The sequence below is a fragment of the Pygocentrus nattereri genome, chromosome 9 (genome assembly GCF_015220715.1).
Source record: "Pygocentrus nattereri isolate fPygNat1 chromosome 9, fPygNat1.pri, whole genome shotgun sequence".
NCBI lineage: Eukaryota > Metazoa > Chordata > Actinopteri > Characiformes > Serrasalmidae > Pygocentrus > Pygocentrus nattereri.
The window spans coordinates 27,087,328-27,105,907 of NC_051219.1; the positions used below are offsets into that span (position 1 = coordinate 27,087,328).

Consider the following 18,580-nt stretch of genomic DNA (forward strand, 5'->3'; position numbering starts at 1 on the left):
CCAAACCTGACCTTATAGAGTTTAATAGACTTAGTTTATAATATGTTATGTGTGTAATAATAACTATATAGGAGGCCTATGTCATTAACAGCTGTTTTGAATAACGCCCTGTTGTGGCAGTATGTAGATCAGTTTGTGCGATATAACTGCCAGGTTTAATATCCTGGGGCATGTTGGGGATGCATTTAAGGGTTAAAAGTAGGATGGTATTCATTGTAGTAACACACAGTGCATTGTGCACAGCTGTTCTTTCATTCTATGGGTATTTCATGACAAATGGACCAACACAAAAGCTCTATTTAGTAAAAAAAAAATGTTAATATTTATTCCTTCTCCTTTAAAGTTATTGTTTTGGAGATATGAGGTTTTGTTCTGACACCGTGGATATGCAGTAGCAGCCGTTCTGTGTGCAATGTGTTTGTGTGTGTGTGTGTGTGTGTGTGTGCAGCAGTGAGTGTGTTAGGTCACCCTGATGGCTCTGGAGTCTCTCCTAAAGGAAACCGCACCGCCGTCCAGCGCGAAGACCGCATGGGTTCCTCTCTGCCCTTGAGAAATGTGCAGACACACAGCAGATAATGTTCCTGACACCAGAAACTGAAAACCATCAGGAACGCGCTCCTCTGCCCTTCTCTGTCTGAGCCAAGACCAGCAACAACACATACAGCAGACAGAGTGCACCCATACATAACGGCAATGTACTGAATATATATATATATATATATATATATATATATATATATATACACACACACACACACACACACACACACACACACACACACACACATATATATATATATATAGATAGATATGTCTGTGTGTGTGTGTGCGTGTGTGTGTGTGATGTATTGATTATATTATATATTAAATTTCTGATATATTTAATTTGTGTACTTTGATGTCATGTAGTTTTTAATGTTAATTACACTGTTATTACATGATAGCTAACCTGCAATTACTGTGATAGCAAACATTAAGCTCATGGATTTGAAAAGCGTGTATATATATATATATATACACATTACTTTTAATGTAAGTCAATGGAACCAGACATCTTTCCAAGTCATTTTGAGCCATTGCTTTTGGTCCATTCATCATGAAATTTACACACAGTGTAAAAAGTAACAGGCATTTTCACATCATGTCAAAAACTGAAAAACGTCAAAAACAGAGATATGAGGTTTTTTTCCGACAACAGCAAGATACATACATATATATATATATATATATATATATATATATATATATATATATATATATATATATATATATATATATATTTGAGTATATATAGGAATATATAGCCATTTTGTTACTGTCAATAAAATGAATTTGTATTAGATATCATTGCTCAGTCGCTCACAATCCAATTGCACATGCAGGGAGAAACAGCCGTGCATTTATGGGGTTAAAGATATCTCTTCTACTTTTCTCTCCACTCTACTTTGCTTACACATTGTTGCATTGAGTTTATAAGCTGTAAACAGTGAACAAAACCACCAACTATTTCCTATTGCTTTTGACAGTTAAGCTAAGTAAATCTATGAGATGGAAAATGTGCTCTCACTGATTCAGTTGTTGTCACATGGACAGTTACCCTCACAGTTACGGGCTGCATAGTGCACTTTGGATGATAGTCATCTATACTGTAGATAAATAAGCACATATTGCTCTATCAGAGTCATTTCTGCTTTTCACTCATATAAAGGTATTTGTCCACTACCGGCACTAACAAAACATGACATGTTTGGTGTGAAACCAATCATTTTTATGGGTTAGAGTCATTAGTATATGCTAATGTTGCTAACAAAGAATGGCATCTAAACTAACCACAAGTTAGCTTGATGTGGCTATCCATTTGCATTCACTGTGAGCAATGTTCACATTAATATTAGCTGTAAAGGCCATATTCTTGTCCACATTGCAAAGCTGGTGTGATGTCCAGATATTGTGGTGAAAAAGATAAAAGTCCAGCTATGTTGGTTTATATGACATAAAACCAGCCAGACAAGACATGCTACACTCTAATACTAACGTCAGTGCCCTCAGTCCAGTATATGCTTTTCAAAAACCACACCCATTTATTTTATTACACCGTCAGCCCTAATTTGGTTCACATAACATCTTACACGTCAAATAAACTGAAACCTTTGTTTCTGTAATTCAAATTCTCACTATTTTAATTGAACGATCCTCAAAATCTCAATTTGTCTATGTTTTAATGGTTAACTATGTATCTAATATTGAGCATCTTGCCAAATACTTATGGTCCAAGCTTCAATGGGATGCAGCCATTGTGCTACCTAACCAGCACAGAACCCAGACTCAACAGCAGGAAAAATGCTAATTTGCCTTTTTAGCTAACAACATTTTGACTTGTACATTCAAAAATGCTATTTGAATGTACAAAAGCATCAGTGCTCTTAACTTGAATATATGTGGGATATGTTCAGTTTTATGTACTGTGCACATTAGAGATGCTAAGAAAAACTCCCACGTTCAGGCTCAAATAAAAACAATCACCTGCTTTTATAAACTGGGTGCATATCGTCGCTGTCCAATGAAAAACAAGTATCTCCAGAATATTAACAGGAGAAGGCAAAAACACTCTTACATTTCAATGTAAGTCAATGTAATAAGATTTTGTTCCAAGTGATTTTAAAGCATTTCTATTGGTCCATTCATCCTGAAATTTTAAGACAATGTAAAGGAGAGCTGGTATGTTGAACTGATGCAAAAAACTAAAAATGAACAAAAATGGAGATTGGACTTGAGAATGGAGATATTCCACTTTGGGATTTGCTTAGCTTAAGCTAGAGTTGATCTATTCCAGCTACAAACTCACCTGAGGCAGGTAAGGCAGGTCAAAAAGGTGCTGCCAACCTGCCCCGGATGACCCGATGCCCTTCAAATGTCTCTTAAAACTGGAATACACATGTTATGGCGGGTTAAAGTGTTGAATCAGCGCATCAAATATATTGCAGACCCAGCCCAGGACAGTCAATTTGTTCACGAGCTCCTTCCCATAAGTGTTAATGTACACCCAGTATGAAGATGAATGAAACCACCAAAAACCAAATAAATGCCATTTCAATGACTTTAATAAGCAAAATAGGAAACCATTTCTTCCAAAAACAACAAAAATAAGACAAAACAGAAACCAGCCTGAATGGAACAGTCCAAATTTAACTTTTTTTTTTTTCTCATTTATATAAACAGGATTGAAAATTGATCCCCATAATGCATGAAATGAACTAACCAGAGAACAATAACACCGCTGCTGCAGTTTCGCTTTGATTTCAACACAGTTGAATCAGTAACAAACCAAAAGATTGTTTAAATGCATGACGTTTTTTTCTCTTTTTTAACAATAATTCTTAAATGCAAGCACCATGCTTATTCAATATGATCTGACAGTTTGTTAATTTAATCATTAAAAATAAAACCATAACTATGCATCTGGCCAGCAGAACCAGAATCTCCAGAAACATAATAATAAACAGAAAAAAAAAAAAACATAACATATGACATACATATTCATTTGCAATTGAGATTTTTCTTGCAAAACCTGAATCCCTCTTTTTTTACTGACCGGCAGAAAAAAATAAAGGAAAACATTTAAAACAAAAAAGAGAGAGAGAAAAACAACAACATAAACAAGTGATCGCTTATACTTTCTACTGAAACTCATGCGCAGTTTCCGTATTGAAGCAATTGAACCCAAACCCCTTAATTTCAAATGCCCTCCTAAGTAAGATGTTAATTGATTTGATACAATTGATTTTTACTCCCAAAATAATAGTGTTCAGTACATGAAACCGGCGGGAAAACAAAGCGAGCTGATAAAAGCAAATCGTGCGTAAAAGTGTGTGATTAACTCCTAGCAGTAAAATGATGCGACCTATGGGTCTAGATATTGGTCAGATTATATATGGATTATGCAAATGTGCTTCTGTTCTGCCAGACACGAAGCAAATGAAATGAAAGCGCACAAAACAGAGCTGCTATAGCGCGTCGCGCATTGGTCCACGGTCCGAGACGCATAGCGCAAAAAGAATGGCGCAGAACATTTGGTGCAAAACGCATGGGTCTGTGGAATGTGACGCATGGCACAAAGCGCACTGCACGTAACGTATGTCACATGGCGACTGGCGCCGTGGCACATAACGTGTAATACAGTAAGCTATAGCGCTTTACGCATGTTTCCATGGCACATTACGCACGGCTCCATAGCGCAACGGCTGCCTTACTCGTGACCTACACTACATTCGCGCACTCCTGAAGGGCTCTAACTGTGTGTACTTGAACGCAACGTCCCTTTAACTCCGCGGCCTCGTGAATTAGACCTCGCTGCTTTTACGCACTGCGTACTTGCGCGTGTGTGAGTGTGCGCTTCTGTTACGTCTTCCTTGAGGGCGGTCTGCAAAAAAAAAAGAAAGAAAGAAAGAAAGAAAGAAAAGAGGAAAAAACCCTCAAAAATGAAAATCACTATCAAAAAAGTGCACTTAATATACAAAGTTTGTTAGATGCAACTGCAAAAATGCCCGTTTGCAGAAATCACCCCCCCCCCCCCAAAAAAAAAAACCCAAAATCCAACGAAAGCATCAAAAACAATCAATTCCTAGATTTTATCTTCTGTTTAAAATTTAGTTGTGTATGTTTTTGCTGTTTTCTTTTTGCTGTTGCATGTATTTACAAGCCCAAAACGAACCCCCAAAACAGTCCTGATATGGGTCACCAGTTCATCTCTCTTAAAGTCCGAGAAACAGCAATGAGGAAAGCTCAAGATCAACAACATGCTATTTAAGATACACGAAGAGAGAAAGAGAGGATAAAAGACAAAAAAGAGAAAGTACAAAATAGAAATTATTACCATACATGTCCAGCATGCAGGATTAATATTTTAATGCAGATTGCTTGTTTGTTTTTGTCTTTTTATATATATATATATTTATTTATATATCTTTCTATAACCAAGCAGGCAATAACCCAAAATGAGATGTTGCATAAAGGAACCCCCTGAAGGTTTTGCATAATGACAAAGTCTGACTTTTGGGGCCAAGAGGGAAGAAAAAAAACAACAAATACGAGTCCAAAGTCTCCCCTCAGCATAAATATTGTGTTTTTTTTCCTGAACAACCGAGACCAATTTTGCAGAAAAGGATGATCTGATCCAGAGAAAATAAACGCTACCAATAATAATGCAGTAATAAAGAGTGAATACTGGATAGGTTAGTTGTGATCAGACTCTCTGAGAAAAAGAGGGGGAGGAGATGATCTCAACTGAAGCTACAGAGGGAGTTTGAGTTCTTAAAAAAAGGAAAATCAACGAAAGACAAACTTATGAAGATGCTGCATCTTCTAAATCAAAGAAAACAAAACAAACTGTAGCTACAAAGATCAGACAGAGCAAGCTCTTCTGACATGTTTACAATAAACAAACAAACAAACAGAACAAGTGGCGAAGATGCTGCAGCATCTCTGCTTTTTAGATTAAAAAACAAACAAACAAACAAAAACTGAAACAAAAGACCCTCAAAACTGATCTTTGTATTGGAGATGCCAGGTATAGAGCTGATTAACATATTATCATCATTATTATTGTCACTCCTCTACTATTGATATAGATCAGCCGCGTTATCATCATCATCATTATTATTAGTATTATTATTATTGTTGTTGTTATTATTATTCGAGTCATTGAATGGATAATGGACCATCATAATGATCTTCAGCACTCACATGAAGAACTCAGGTGAGGACGGGTTGTCGCTGGTGGATCCAGCTTCTCTGAAACCGTTCAGGCATCTTCCTCCTCCTCCTCCTCCTCTTCCTCCGCCGTCTCCTCCACCGCTCAGCTTCTCGCACTTGAGCTTGTAGGCGTCCCTCTCGCGCGCCAGCCTGCCCACCTCCTGCTTGAGCTGCTCGACCTGCTGCAGCAGCTGGTTCTTCTCGTGCTCGAGCACGTGCTTCTGCTGCACGCGTTTGAAGCGGCAGGACTGCGCGTAGCCGCGGTTCTTCAGCGTCCTGCGCTTCTGCTTCAGCCGGATCACCTCGTCCTTGGAGAAGCCGCGCAGGTGCCGGTTGAGCTCGCGCACGGACATAGACACGAGCTGCTCGTCCGAAAAGCGCTCGTCCACGCTGCTGCCGCCGCCTCCGCCGCCGTGGTGGCTGTGCCCGCTACCGTGGTGGTGATGGTGGTGGTGCTGATGATGCTGATGGTGGCGGTGGTGAAGCTGCTGCTGCTGCTGTTGCTGATGATGTTGGTGCTCGTGCGCTCCCGGAGACGTCGGAGACGGGCTGCCGCTGTCCGGGTCCTGCGCGTTGACGAGCGCGTGCGAGTGCACCGGCAGCTCGTCCATACCCATGACGTACTGATGAGGATGGTGAGAATGGTGGTGGTGATGAGGATGGTGAGGGTGAGGGTGATGGACAGGTCTGTAGCTCTCAAAGCCCGAGTGCTGCTGAAGTTGAAGTTGAAGTTGCTGCTGCTGCTGTTGTTGTTGTTGTTGTTGCTGCTGCTGCTGCACGTGCCCCACGGCACCAATCAGAGCCTCCACGGCGTCCTCGGGACTCAGGCCGAGCGCGTGGGGGTCGATGTGGTGATGCTGCTGTTGCTGCTGTTGCTGATGCGTGTACCCGTTGGCTCCGGCTGCAGCGCCAGCGGAGCTCGCGCCCATCCAGTAGAGCTCCTCGAGGTGGCCCTTGTGCTCGGCCGGGCTGAAGCTGGGCGAGCTGGGCACCGAACTGCACGGCGTGCTCATGGGCGTGGATGACACGGAACCCTGGGCCTGGGGCAGGCGTGTGCACGAGCGCGCGTTTCCGCCGCCGCCGTTATTGCCGGCGCCTCCGTTCACGAGACCCGCGAGAGCCTCCTTCTTCACGTCGAACTTGAGCAGGTCGAAGTCACTCACGTAGTCCAGCGCGAGAGGGCTGGTGGGCAGCTCGCCCCCCGAGGACAGCTGCGCGGTCATCACACACACTCACTCACTCACTCAGGGCTCACGCACACTCAAAGGCGCACAGGCGCACGCGCACGGTTCTGTTCCCCTCTCTTTCTTTCCTTTTTTTTTCCTTCTTCTTTTTTCTTTTTTCCTCCAGGAGCGAAGCAATGCTGGAGCCTGCACTGCAACGACGAGTCCTTCTTTCCTTCCTTCCTTTCCTTCCTTTCTTTCTTACTTCAACAACAAAAGTGGCCCAAAAAGCGAGAAAAACACACCAACTATTCTCTAATGCACAGCAAAAGAAGTCGGACTTTGCATCGTCTCTGTCTTTTCTTACAGTCACGCGTCAAAAAGAGGTAGAAAGAAAGAGAGAAAAAATCAGTGCAACAGTCTCGGCTCCGCTGTCCGTGTCCGAACTCAAAAGCGTCCGAAAAAAGGAGACGAAAAAGACAAATAAAGTTGCTTCCCTTCTTCCCAGCGACTCTTTAAATCCTTCAAAGCGAGGTGAAGAAGCGGTAGGACGTGTGGAGAAGTAAAGAAAGGAGCAGAGAGGAAGAGAGAAAGAGAGAGAGCAGCAGTTTTTTTTTCGTTTTCTCCCCAGCTCTGTCCTGCAGAGATCTTCTCTCCTGAGTAATTCAGTGTAGACTAACTCACGGCTCGCTCTCGCTGCCTTTTATAGAATCCACGTCACCTAACGTCAGTTGATGGGTGGATCCGGCTGGCTCCGCCGGCCAATCAGAGGTTGAAAATTTGCATGATATAGGGGCAGGGAGGGGACAGTGGCGAGAAAGCGCTGTGTGTTTTCGTGTTTTGTTCATTCCACCTATATTCGGGAAAAGACACGCCCACCCCGCGCTGCGATTGGCAGGGAGAGTTCTTAGAACGCGGTCGTGGTAGCAGATGGGAAGTTCTAGAGCGTGCCAGCTACGCGTTCTAGAACACAAGCGCACAAGTTTGTGTGAAATGCTTATACTTTTAGCGTTCTAGAGCGTCTCGAGCTGGCGACTTGAGCTGAGCTACTCTTCAATAGCCAATCGTAGAGCAGGAAGGAGGGGCAACGGATGGTGGTAGCCAATCGGAACGCAGGAAGGGGGCGGGCAGTCATGTTTAAGTTTTTTATTTTTATTTTTAAATTTTGGGCTATTTATGTTTTATTTCGCTTTGTTTACTCGCATGTGTGAGGCTGCTGCTATTGATTTATATACTAAAATTCATTTTGCTGTTGTTTCAGTTGTTTCATATAGCAATACAATAAAAACACATACAATCAAACACAAACATCACTTTAATTCAGAGTATAAATGCATGCGGGTGAATATGATCGTGCTATAGTTTAATTTAAAGGTTTACTATTCATGGAATGCAAACTTCCTTTGGACATTTCATTCCTGAAACAGAAAGCTGATCTGAGATACATTCACTCTTTGGAAAGCGCTCTTTATTCAGCACTGCTATAATAATGTGAACACTCGCTATAGAAACTATTCGGATTATTCTGAAATCGGTTCTCATTGCTTTTCCTCTTCAGTGCAAAAGGAAAAGCAATGAGAACCGATTTAAGAATAATCCGAATAGTCCGAAAAGGGGGGCTTTATGCTATTGCGCTGCACTTGTTTATTTAACTGGACAGAAGTCACACAAAACCCAACGGTGCAAACAGATATGTTGCTCCAGTTTAATAATGTCAAAAAAGCTGGTTTAAATGTTGACTTCACTCCAACGCGAGCCCATATTTATGATGAGGCGAGCTACAGGGTGAAATCTGAGCTGATAACACAGGAAAAGTGATGAGAAAGCGCGAAAAGGGTCAGCGAGCCAGAGAAGACAACAGATGACTAAACACTGCCCCCATGTGGCCACTTCATTATTTATTTATTTACTCATTCAGTTTGTCAGTCACCTGTTCCTTTTAAATGATTTCAAGTGTTCATTCCATTTCACTGAACTTTGTATTTTGTCATCACGTTTATGGAAATAAACATAAATATTGTAAATCTTGATTTTTTTTATTTTTTATTATGGTACCAGAAAGTGAAGCGTTTATAGGATTACGTCAAAAAGCAGCTCTAATCAATACATATAAACAAAATATAGCCTTTTTGTTTGTTTCATATCTACCCTCTTAAAAGGGACTCTCTAGTAATATCTAGAACCATGAGTTCTATATGGAACCATTTTCATGCTTAAATGGTTCTTTACATGATGAAGTGGTTCTTCAGATTGATGGAGAATGTGTCGTAAATGGTTCTATATGGAACCTTTTGAAAAATTGGTTCTATCTAACACCGAAATCAACGATGTCGAACTTAAACATTTTCACTGCTATACAGATACATTTTTGGTTCTATATAGAACCAGACAACACATTTTCCATCAATCTGAAGAACCATTTCACCACGCAAAGAACCAAAGAAACACTATTTAGCCAACGGTTTTATCTAGAACTCATGGTTCTTCACTGAATGATTCTTTTTTGAGAGTGCGAGTTATAATAATGCAGAAATCACTTAAAGCGGTGACCGCGTCCATTATTTACTATGTGGAAACTGCGCGCGCTCTGAAGCAGCTGCTGGTCAGCGCAGCACTTTAAACACATTTAAGCGACGTTTATGGTTTGATTATTAATCGTCAGATGACCAGAGCTTTTTTATTTTGCCCTTAAAATTTTACACTTGTTTCTCAATATTAAAATAAATAATCCGATATTAAACAGTGGTTATTCGCCTGGGTCTAGATTCTCATCAGTATAACTGAATTAGTGTGAATATGAACGGATAGAAAAAGACATGGACTCATGTTTACTCGCAGAAACGATGGAAAAAAGAAAGAAAGCAGAGAAAATATTAATCACGTTATTAACTGATCATATTATCGATAAAAGAAGCGCCAGCTGAGAATAAACCAGCTTTTATTTATTCATTAATTAATTTATTTACTAACACTATTTTTTGTTCGTCCACCTAATGCATCTAATGCAATCGTCGAATGATTATTATTATTGTTATTATTGTTGTTGTTGTTTCCATAATCAATATAATTATTGCATTATTTGCATTATGTGCTGTTATTGTTTCGATCTCACTTCTTGTGTTTGATATTGTTGTTATTATGGTAGGAGTTATACTAAATTACCGTGGAAAAACTGTTGGAGCCCATAGGCTAAACTAAAGGGAGTGTTAGTTTGTATGTGCAGCATCAGCAGTGGTGTGTGTGTGTGTGTGTGTGTGTGTGTGTGTGTGTGTGTGTGTGTGTGTGTGTGTGTGTGTGTGTGTGTGTGTGTGTGCGTGTGTGTCAGCAGCTCATCGCTGGTTAATGATCTATCACTGATCCGCGATCATATGGACAGAAAACAGGAGAGAGAGAAAAAAGGAAAAACAGAAAGAAAAGTGTTGATGCGCGCGGAAAGTTAATGAGCTTCAGCCTACAGAGTTTAGCGCGAGGAATAAAACCGGAGAGCAGCGCAGCGCGCGCACACAGAGCGTGCTCCGGAGGTGTGCTGTGTGTGAGGGGCACGCGCGGCAGGATCGCGGGTGTGGACATGTTGGAGCTGTGTGAGGTGTGTGTGTGTGAAGAAATGTATGCATGTGTGTATGAGACAGAGAGAGAGACAGAGAGAGAGAGAGAGAGAGAGAGAGAGTGTGTGTGTGTGTGTGAGAGGTGTGTGTAAGCTTGCTGTCAGTCAGTCAGGGCTGGTCAGTGCAGGTCCTGTAGATCTTCCACCACGGACAGTGCAGGTCTTCTTATGGTCAGAAGCTCCTGAAGGCCTTCATCAGCCGGACCAGGTGTGCTGGATTAGTGCTGGAGCTGAGCGCTGTAGGGTGGGAGATCTCCAGACCAGGACTGGGCGCCCCTGATCTGTAGTTTGGGGTGCAGTGTGTGTGTGTGTGTGTGTGTGTATGTGTGTGTGTGTGTGTGTGTGTGTGTGTGTGTGTGTGTGTGTGTGTGGTTCATGGCTGGATTTTAAGAGGAGAGAAGTGCTCTATGTTCTTTTTTCCTGCGCTGGATCCTGAGAATGCAGGATCTGAAATGAAAGATTAAGGTAAGAGTTGTTGCTGTTTTAGGAAGCTAATACAATTATATATAAATATATAAATGTATGAACTCAAGTGAAATGATGGGTGGTCTCAGACTTGCATAGTACTGTGTGTGTGTGTGTGTGTGTGTGTGTGTGTAGATCAAATAATAGTTCAAATAATAATTGCAATTGTCAGAATTGGAAAGGTCTTTTTGAAGAGGAAGGAACAGATGAGAGAAAGAAAAAGGATTCAGCACCACATCATCATCATCATCATCATCATCATCATAATCATAATGACAGGTTATTAGATTCATTTAAAGAGATTAAACTTCTTGTTTATTGATGCTTTTCATTAGCGACCTCGAGAAACTGTTATCTAAACAAACAAGCAAGCAAGCAAATAAACAAATCAATAAACAAATACAAGTTTTCCTGTGTGAGTGTAGAGCTTTATTACAGGGACAAGTGAATCGGTTGCTCACACTGACAGAACCAATGAATGAATGAATGAATCATCGAATCAGTTAATGAACGCCGTTCGTTTACACCTTTAAGCCAGTCGGTCGTGTGTTCAGTTGGTCGACTGCGCTGATAAATTGGCCGCTTACGCCAACAGATAGTCCCGCGCGCCTGAAACAGTCATAAATGGCACGCGCGCTTTACTTTCTGCGCGTGGATTCATTATCCAACTTTTCAAAACGCAAAGCTGGGGTGAAAATTGTCCGCGAAACACGCTCGACTACGATCATTGCTGACCACTGATACTAATCGATGCTGAAAATACAAATAAAAGAAAAACAGAGAAACAAACCTCGTGCACTGCAGAGTCAGGGAGGCGCTTCAAAAGGAGGCCGCCCATCCTTTCATCCTTCCATCCATCCTTCCGTTTAAGGCTGAATACTTACCGAGCAGCTCAGACATTCTTGTTTACTCAAAGCAGATCGATCTGCAGACTGAAGCATGTATTATTAACATCTGCTGTGAGGGAGTAAAGAGGAGCAAATGCACCTCACAGATATGAAAAAGGAAATCAATGGGACTGGGGACAGAGCGCGCGTGCACCCCCCCCCCCCACACACACACCCACACCCACACACACACACACACACACACACACACACACACACACACACACCCACCCACCCACACACACACACACACACACACACACACACAGACAGACAGCCATACCCCCTCCACACACACACACACGCAGCTACCCCCCCCCCCCCCAAAACACATACGCAGGCAGCTATACCCCCCCCCCCACACACACACATACATATATGTATACACAGATACACTCATTCTCACACACACAGACAGCTATATCCACCTTACACACACACATGTACACACGTAGACACACACACACAAGCAGCTTTCTTGTACAAGTACATATATACACCATATATAGAACATTAATTACTTTCCATAACAATAAGAGAGAGACTGAAAGAAAATGAGTTAGAGAATGAGAGAGAACGAAATGATGAGTATGATAGCAAAAGAGAGAACAAAAGAGAGGGAAACAGTAAAAGTGAGAGGGAGAGCCAGAAATGGGAGAGACGAAAGATCGAGTGAGAGCAAGAGAGACAGCAAAGAAACGAGGGAGAGCAAGTTAGCAGAGTTAATAAGCTTTAGGATGTATTAAGGCTGGGAAATTATGATTTAGCCTCAGGACTCACACTTTTCACTGGACATAACAGCAGAACAGTGCACCTTTATTTCTCACTTCTAGCCCATTAAAAACATACATAAAAACAGCCTGTTTAAAGGGGAATTCCACGGATTGCTTCACATGTTCTGCCTAATTGAGTCAGTAAATAGTTCAGTGTGGTTGGATGTGAAGAACCTAATTCTCAAGAAACTTACTGAGAGAGAATTGTGCCAGATGTCCATCTATAAAAGCTCCCTCACAGAAAGTTGTCACAGAAAAATGGCCATGAGTAGGCTGCCATATGAATGAAGCATTATTTTACTGCAGCTTTCAAGAGTTTTGGCCTGAAAAAAACGAAAACCTGTTTTTCCACAAGTTTAACATTGTCAACATTACACATACAAACTCAGAGGACTCATGTTATTTCACTAGATGTTTTAGACAGCAAATGAAGTGGCTCCCGGTTTCCTATCACCACCACTCGAAAGAAATCTCAGTAGGTTTCTGTTCAAATTTTGTCCCCTGTAAGGGAGATCCTGATCCTCCAGGTAAAATAAAGATTAAGCTAAGATCCTGAAAACAAACCTTTCTATGGAATTTAAACCCTTTACCATCCAGGCTCCAACAGCATGTCCAGGCTTCCCTCCCTCACTCCTCTGCCTTCAATATAACTAAGCCAGTTTGCATTATTTTCCATGTAATTTCTGAATAACAATCCTATGTAATGTAATAAGCTAATAAGCTTGTGAATTTAACTAGACATAGCGGAGTGCAGGCTGCAGGTGCAGCACAGAGGAACAGGCAAAGTCTGAGTGTTCGTCATTTGCTGGCACACAGCGCCCCTACTGGACACACGTGGTAAAAACCACACTCAAACGACAAGGATGCGCTGGATTTAATTGATTATATATTACATAAACACAGTTACTAATAAATACAACACAAATGTGTAATGTGTTCTACTTCTTTTCAGAAGAAATATATTGTATTGGCTCCTCTTTAATCTATTAGACATGAATTTATTAGATCAGTTTTAGTTAATCTTAAGAGAGAAACAGTGAGACATGGAGAGAGAGAGAGAGAGAGAGAGAGAGATAGAGAGAGTGAATGAGGGGGTGGAGCAAAACACAAAGAGAGAGAGAGAAAGACAGTAAGAAAGGGAGCTAGATCAAAACAGTGAGGAAAAGACAGAGAAAAAGAGAAAGAGAGAAAAAAACAGAAACAGTGAGAAAGAGAGAGAAAGAGGGAGAGAGAAAAACAGTGAAACAGAGTGCGAGTAAAATAGTGAAACAGAGAGAAAGGATGAGAGAGAGAAAAAACAGTGACGAGACAGAGAGAGAGCGAGAGAGAGAGAGAGCGAAAAAGTGAGTAAGAGAAAGAGAGAAAGAGAGAGAGAGAGAGAGAGAGAGAGAGAGAGAGAGAGAGGGAGAAAGCAAAAAGTGTGAGAGTGCAAAACAGCAAGGGAGACAGAAATAGAAAAAAGAGAGAGAGAGAGAGAGAGAGAGAGAGAGCAAAATAGTGAGGGCAAAGTGTGAAAGAGAGAAAATGAGAAAGTGAGAAAGAATGTGAGAGAGAAAGAAAAAGAGCGAGTGAATGAGAGAGTTATAGTGAAAGAAAAACAAAAAAGCGGCAGAAAGAATAAAAGAGAGAGTAAAAGAACAAGAGAGAAAGAGAATGAAAGTGAGAGAGAGCGAGAGAAAGAGAAGCAGAGAAAGCAGCAAATGAACAAGAGAGTGAGCAGTGGAAAAAAACAGAGAAAAAGAGTGAGAGAGTGATGGAGAGGGAATGAAAATGTGAGAATGAAAGAGAGAACAAACGAGAGAGAGAGAGAGAGAGAGAGAAAGAGAGGGAGGGAGCTCATGTTGTGGGTTTTTCTCCCACAGCTGTCCTCTCAGACGTTTCACTTTTCACTAACTTTGAAGCCGCAACTTTCACATGCAGCAAACATCAAGAAACAGAGCAGCAGCAGCCACATCAGAACGTCTGCGGTCAGCTCTGAACTGAACTCAGACCGATCACTTTCTGTTTAGCACTTTAAACACATGCGTGCTGAACAAATGAATGAGCAAGTGAGTAACCAATAACAGGCATGAAAGCCCTGGGAGATTTAATTTAGCCCATGGAATAAGGGTTAATTCTGAGTGGAAAGAATGCATTGAAATACACAAACTCAATGTGGACTGATTCAATGGAAATCACTGCCATCTTTGATGACCATGTTTACACTAAATATCCAGTGTTTCTTTTGGACCAAAAACTGTTTATTTTTTCCACTCTGTTGGCTGCCCTCTACATTGAGTAAACATAGAAACACAGAAATGGTCCAAAACGAGTTGGAATAAAATTACTTTTCTGTAACACATATTTAAAAATGGCTTTTCACTCCTCTGTACAGTTACCATTTAGAGATGTGAGGTTCTCTTCTGATATATATATATATATATATATATATATATATTTGTATTAGGGCGGCACGGTGGCGTGGTGGGTAGCGCTGTCGCCTCACAGCAAGGAGGGCCTGGATTCGATTCCCCAGCCGGGTGACCGGGGTCCTCTCTGTGTGGAGTTTGCATGTTCTCCCCGTGTCTGCGTGGGTTTCCTCCGGGTTCTCCGGTTTCCTCCCACAGTCCAAAGACATGCAGTCAGGCCAATTGGGTGTGCTAAATTGTCCCTAGGTGTGAGTGTGTGAGTGACTGTCTGTGTCTGTGTGTCTGCCCTGCGATGGACTGGCGACCTGTGCAGGGTGTATCCTGCCTTCCGCCCGAAGACTGCTGGGATAGGCTCCAGCTCCCCCCTGCGACCCTGACGGAGAAGCGGCTTAGAAAATGGATATATCAGAAACCCCTCCCTCGTGTCTCCTTGCTCGTGTTCAGTCGGAGACTCATCTGTTGATGCACAGTATGTGTTAACCATTTTCTAACTCTTCATTAATGGTCAGTTTCTGACCCCAGAGCTGCTCTTGTTTAGATATTTTTGGATTTTGGTCCACTCTCAACAACACTTTGGTCCACTCTCAGCACCACTGTGTCTGATACATTCGTACTTGCACCACACACACTACCATGTAAGGTGGTCAAAATGGACCACCACTCACATAATACATGGACCTGTGGTGAGAATCTGATGAATGATGAATGGCATGGAGGGCGTTGATGAAAACACAGCAATAGATGTTCTACAGTCTGTTACTTTACATCTGCATAAAAAAGGCAACTTTATAAGAAACATCTACCTTGTACTCCCACTCACTGGTCACTTTAGTAGAAACATCTACCTTGTACTCCCACTCACTGGTCACTTTATTAGAAACATCTACCTTGTCCTTCCACTCACTGGCAACTTTAGTAGAAACATCTACCTTGTACTTCCACTCACTGGTCACTTTATTAGAAACATCTACCTTGTACTTCCACTCACTGGCCACTTTAGTAGAAACATCTACCTTGTACTTCCACTCACTGGCCACTTTAATAGAAACATCTACCTTGTACTCCCACTCACTGGCCACTTTATTAGAAACACCTACCTTGTACTCCCACTCACTGGCCACTTCATTAGAAACACCTACCATGCACTTCCACTCACTGGCCACTTTATTAGAAACACCTACCTTGTACTTCCACTCACTGGCCACTTTATTAGAAACATGTACCTTGTACTTCCACTCACTGGCCACTTTATTAGAAACACCTACTTTGTACTTCCACTCACTGGTCACTTTATTAGAAACACCTACCTTGTACTTCCACTCACTGGCCACTTTATTAGAAACACCTACCTTGTACTTCCACTCACTGGCCACTTTATTAGAAACACCTACCTTGTACTCCCACTCACTGGCCACTTCATTAGAAACACCTACCATGCACTTCCACTCACTGGCCACTTTATTAGAAACACCTACCTTGTACTTCCACTCACTGGCCACTTTATTAGAAACACCTACCTTGTACTTCCACTCACTGGCCACTTTATTAGAAACACCTACCTTGTACTCCCACTCACTGGCCACTTCATTAGAAACACCTACCATGCACTTCCACTCACTGGCCACTTTATTAGAAACACCTACCTTGTACTTCCACTCACTGGCCACTTTATTAGAAACACCTACCTTGTACTTCCACTCACTGGCCACTTTATTAGAAACACCTACTTTGTACTTCCACTCACTGGTCACTTTATTAGAAACACCTACCTTGTACTTCCACTCACTGGCCACTTTATTAGAAACACCTACCTTGCACTTCCACTCACTGGTCACTTTAGTAGAAACATCTACCTTGTACTTCCACTCACTGGCCACTTTATTAGAAACATCCACTTTGTACTTCCACTCACTGGCCACTTTATTAGAAACACCTACCTTGTACTTCCACTCACTGGCCACTTTATTAGAAACACCTATCTTGTACTCCCACTCACTGGCCACTTTATTAGAAACACCTACCTTGTACTTCCACTCACTGGTCACTTTATTAGAAACACCTACCTTGTACTCCCACTCACTGGCCACTTTATTAGAAACACCTACCTTGTACTTCCACTCACTGGCCACTTTAATAGAAACACCTACCTTGTACTCCCACTCACTGGCCACTTTATTAGAAACACCTACCTTGCACTTCCACTCACTGGTCACTTTATTAGAAACATCTACCTTGTACTCCCACTCACTGGCCACTTTATTAGAAACACCTACCTTGCACTTCCACTCACTGGTCACTTTATTAGAAACATCTACCTTGTACTCCCACTCACTGGCCACTTTATTAGAAACACCTACCTCGTACTTCCACTCACTGGTCACTTTATTAGAAACACCAACCTTGCACTTCCACTCACTGGTCACTTTATTAGAAACACCTACCTTGCACTTCCACTCACTGGTCACTTTATTAGAAACATCTACCTTGTACTCCCACTCACTGGCCACTTTATTAGAAACATCTGCTTTGTACTTCCACTCACTGGCCACTTTAGTAGAAACACCTACCTTGGCAACACAATTTAATTTAAAGTAAAAAAGTAAAATTTTCTTTTAATGTTCTCACAAGATACTCAAAAATAATATTTTACGTATTAAGACTTTTAAGGTTTTTAAGTATTAAGAAGATTTAAGATTCACTGACCAAAATGTTAAAGTGTACACAGTCTGGATGTTCAGCGTATCACATTTCCTTACTGTTTCTGTACATGAATATCGACATCATCTGTTCATTTTACAGCTTAGTGCTAAACTAGAGATGTAAGTGATGGATGCTTGTAGTTCAGCCGAGGCCTTCGTATCACTGCTAATACATCATGCGGTTAGTGAAGTTATATCTGTGTGCAGGCTTCTCCGACACATCACTGCATGTCTTTACTGCTTTTCCTTTGTTTATGTTTCTGTTTATACTGGCTGTCGGATCAATAGCATGTGCTGTTTAGGAGTATTATTCTAGATAATGTGTAAATATTTCTGGGTAATGAGCTCGAGATCAGTCTGGGAAATAAAGTGCAGTTTGTGTGTTGATGTTGTGCTCAGTAGTTATTGCTCGGATTACTGACGAGAGCAGCAGAGAGAGGGGGAATAATTGTCAAAAGGTTGGTGTAAAAGGTTCTTTATTCAGGAATGATCTGAGATAGTGGGTTTTTGTGTTGGAGAAATGTGGTCTAAATGTTGAGCTGCAGGTGTTTGTAAGAAGAAGCCAGAGTGCTCTGAAATGATTTGTGTTATCAGTAGAGCTGTGTGCTTAACTCTCTAAGAGTGGAGAGAGGATGAAGATGAAAGAGAAACAGTCAGAGAGAGAGAGAGAGCAAGAGAGAGAGAGAGAGATACTGAGACAAAGTAAGTGAAACTGATAACTGAAAGGTAAATAGAGAGGTGAGAGAAAAAAGTAAAAAAAAAACATGGCTGAGTAAAGAGAAAAATAGAGAAGCTGTGATAGTGAATGAGAGATAGAGAAAGAGAGCAAA

General features: G+C 41.5%; 1 protein-coding gene across 1 annotated transcript; it reads right to left on the reverse strand.

Annotated features, from left to right (window-relative positions):
* Window positions 1-3,083: 3,083 nt before the first annotated feature.
* Window positions 3,084-7,602, reverse strand: mafba (v-maf avian musculoaponeurotic fibrosarcoma oncogene homolog Ba). Its single transcript, XM_017698229.2, has one exon. The coding sequence runs from the start codon at window positions 6,972-6,974 to the stop codon at window positions 5,739-5,741; it is 1,236 nt and encodes a 411-aa protein (XP_017553718.1). The 5' UTR covers window positions 6,975-7,602; the 3' UTR covers window positions 3,084-5,738.
* Between the last annotated feature and the right edge of the window lie 10,978 nt (window positions 7,603-18,580).

Excerpts from the sequence above, each read along its gene's own strand:
- mafba (XM_017698229.2), bottom strand. The coding sequence starts at position 6,974 with ATGACCGCGCAGCTGTCCTCGGGGGGCGAGCTGCCCACCAGCCCTCTC.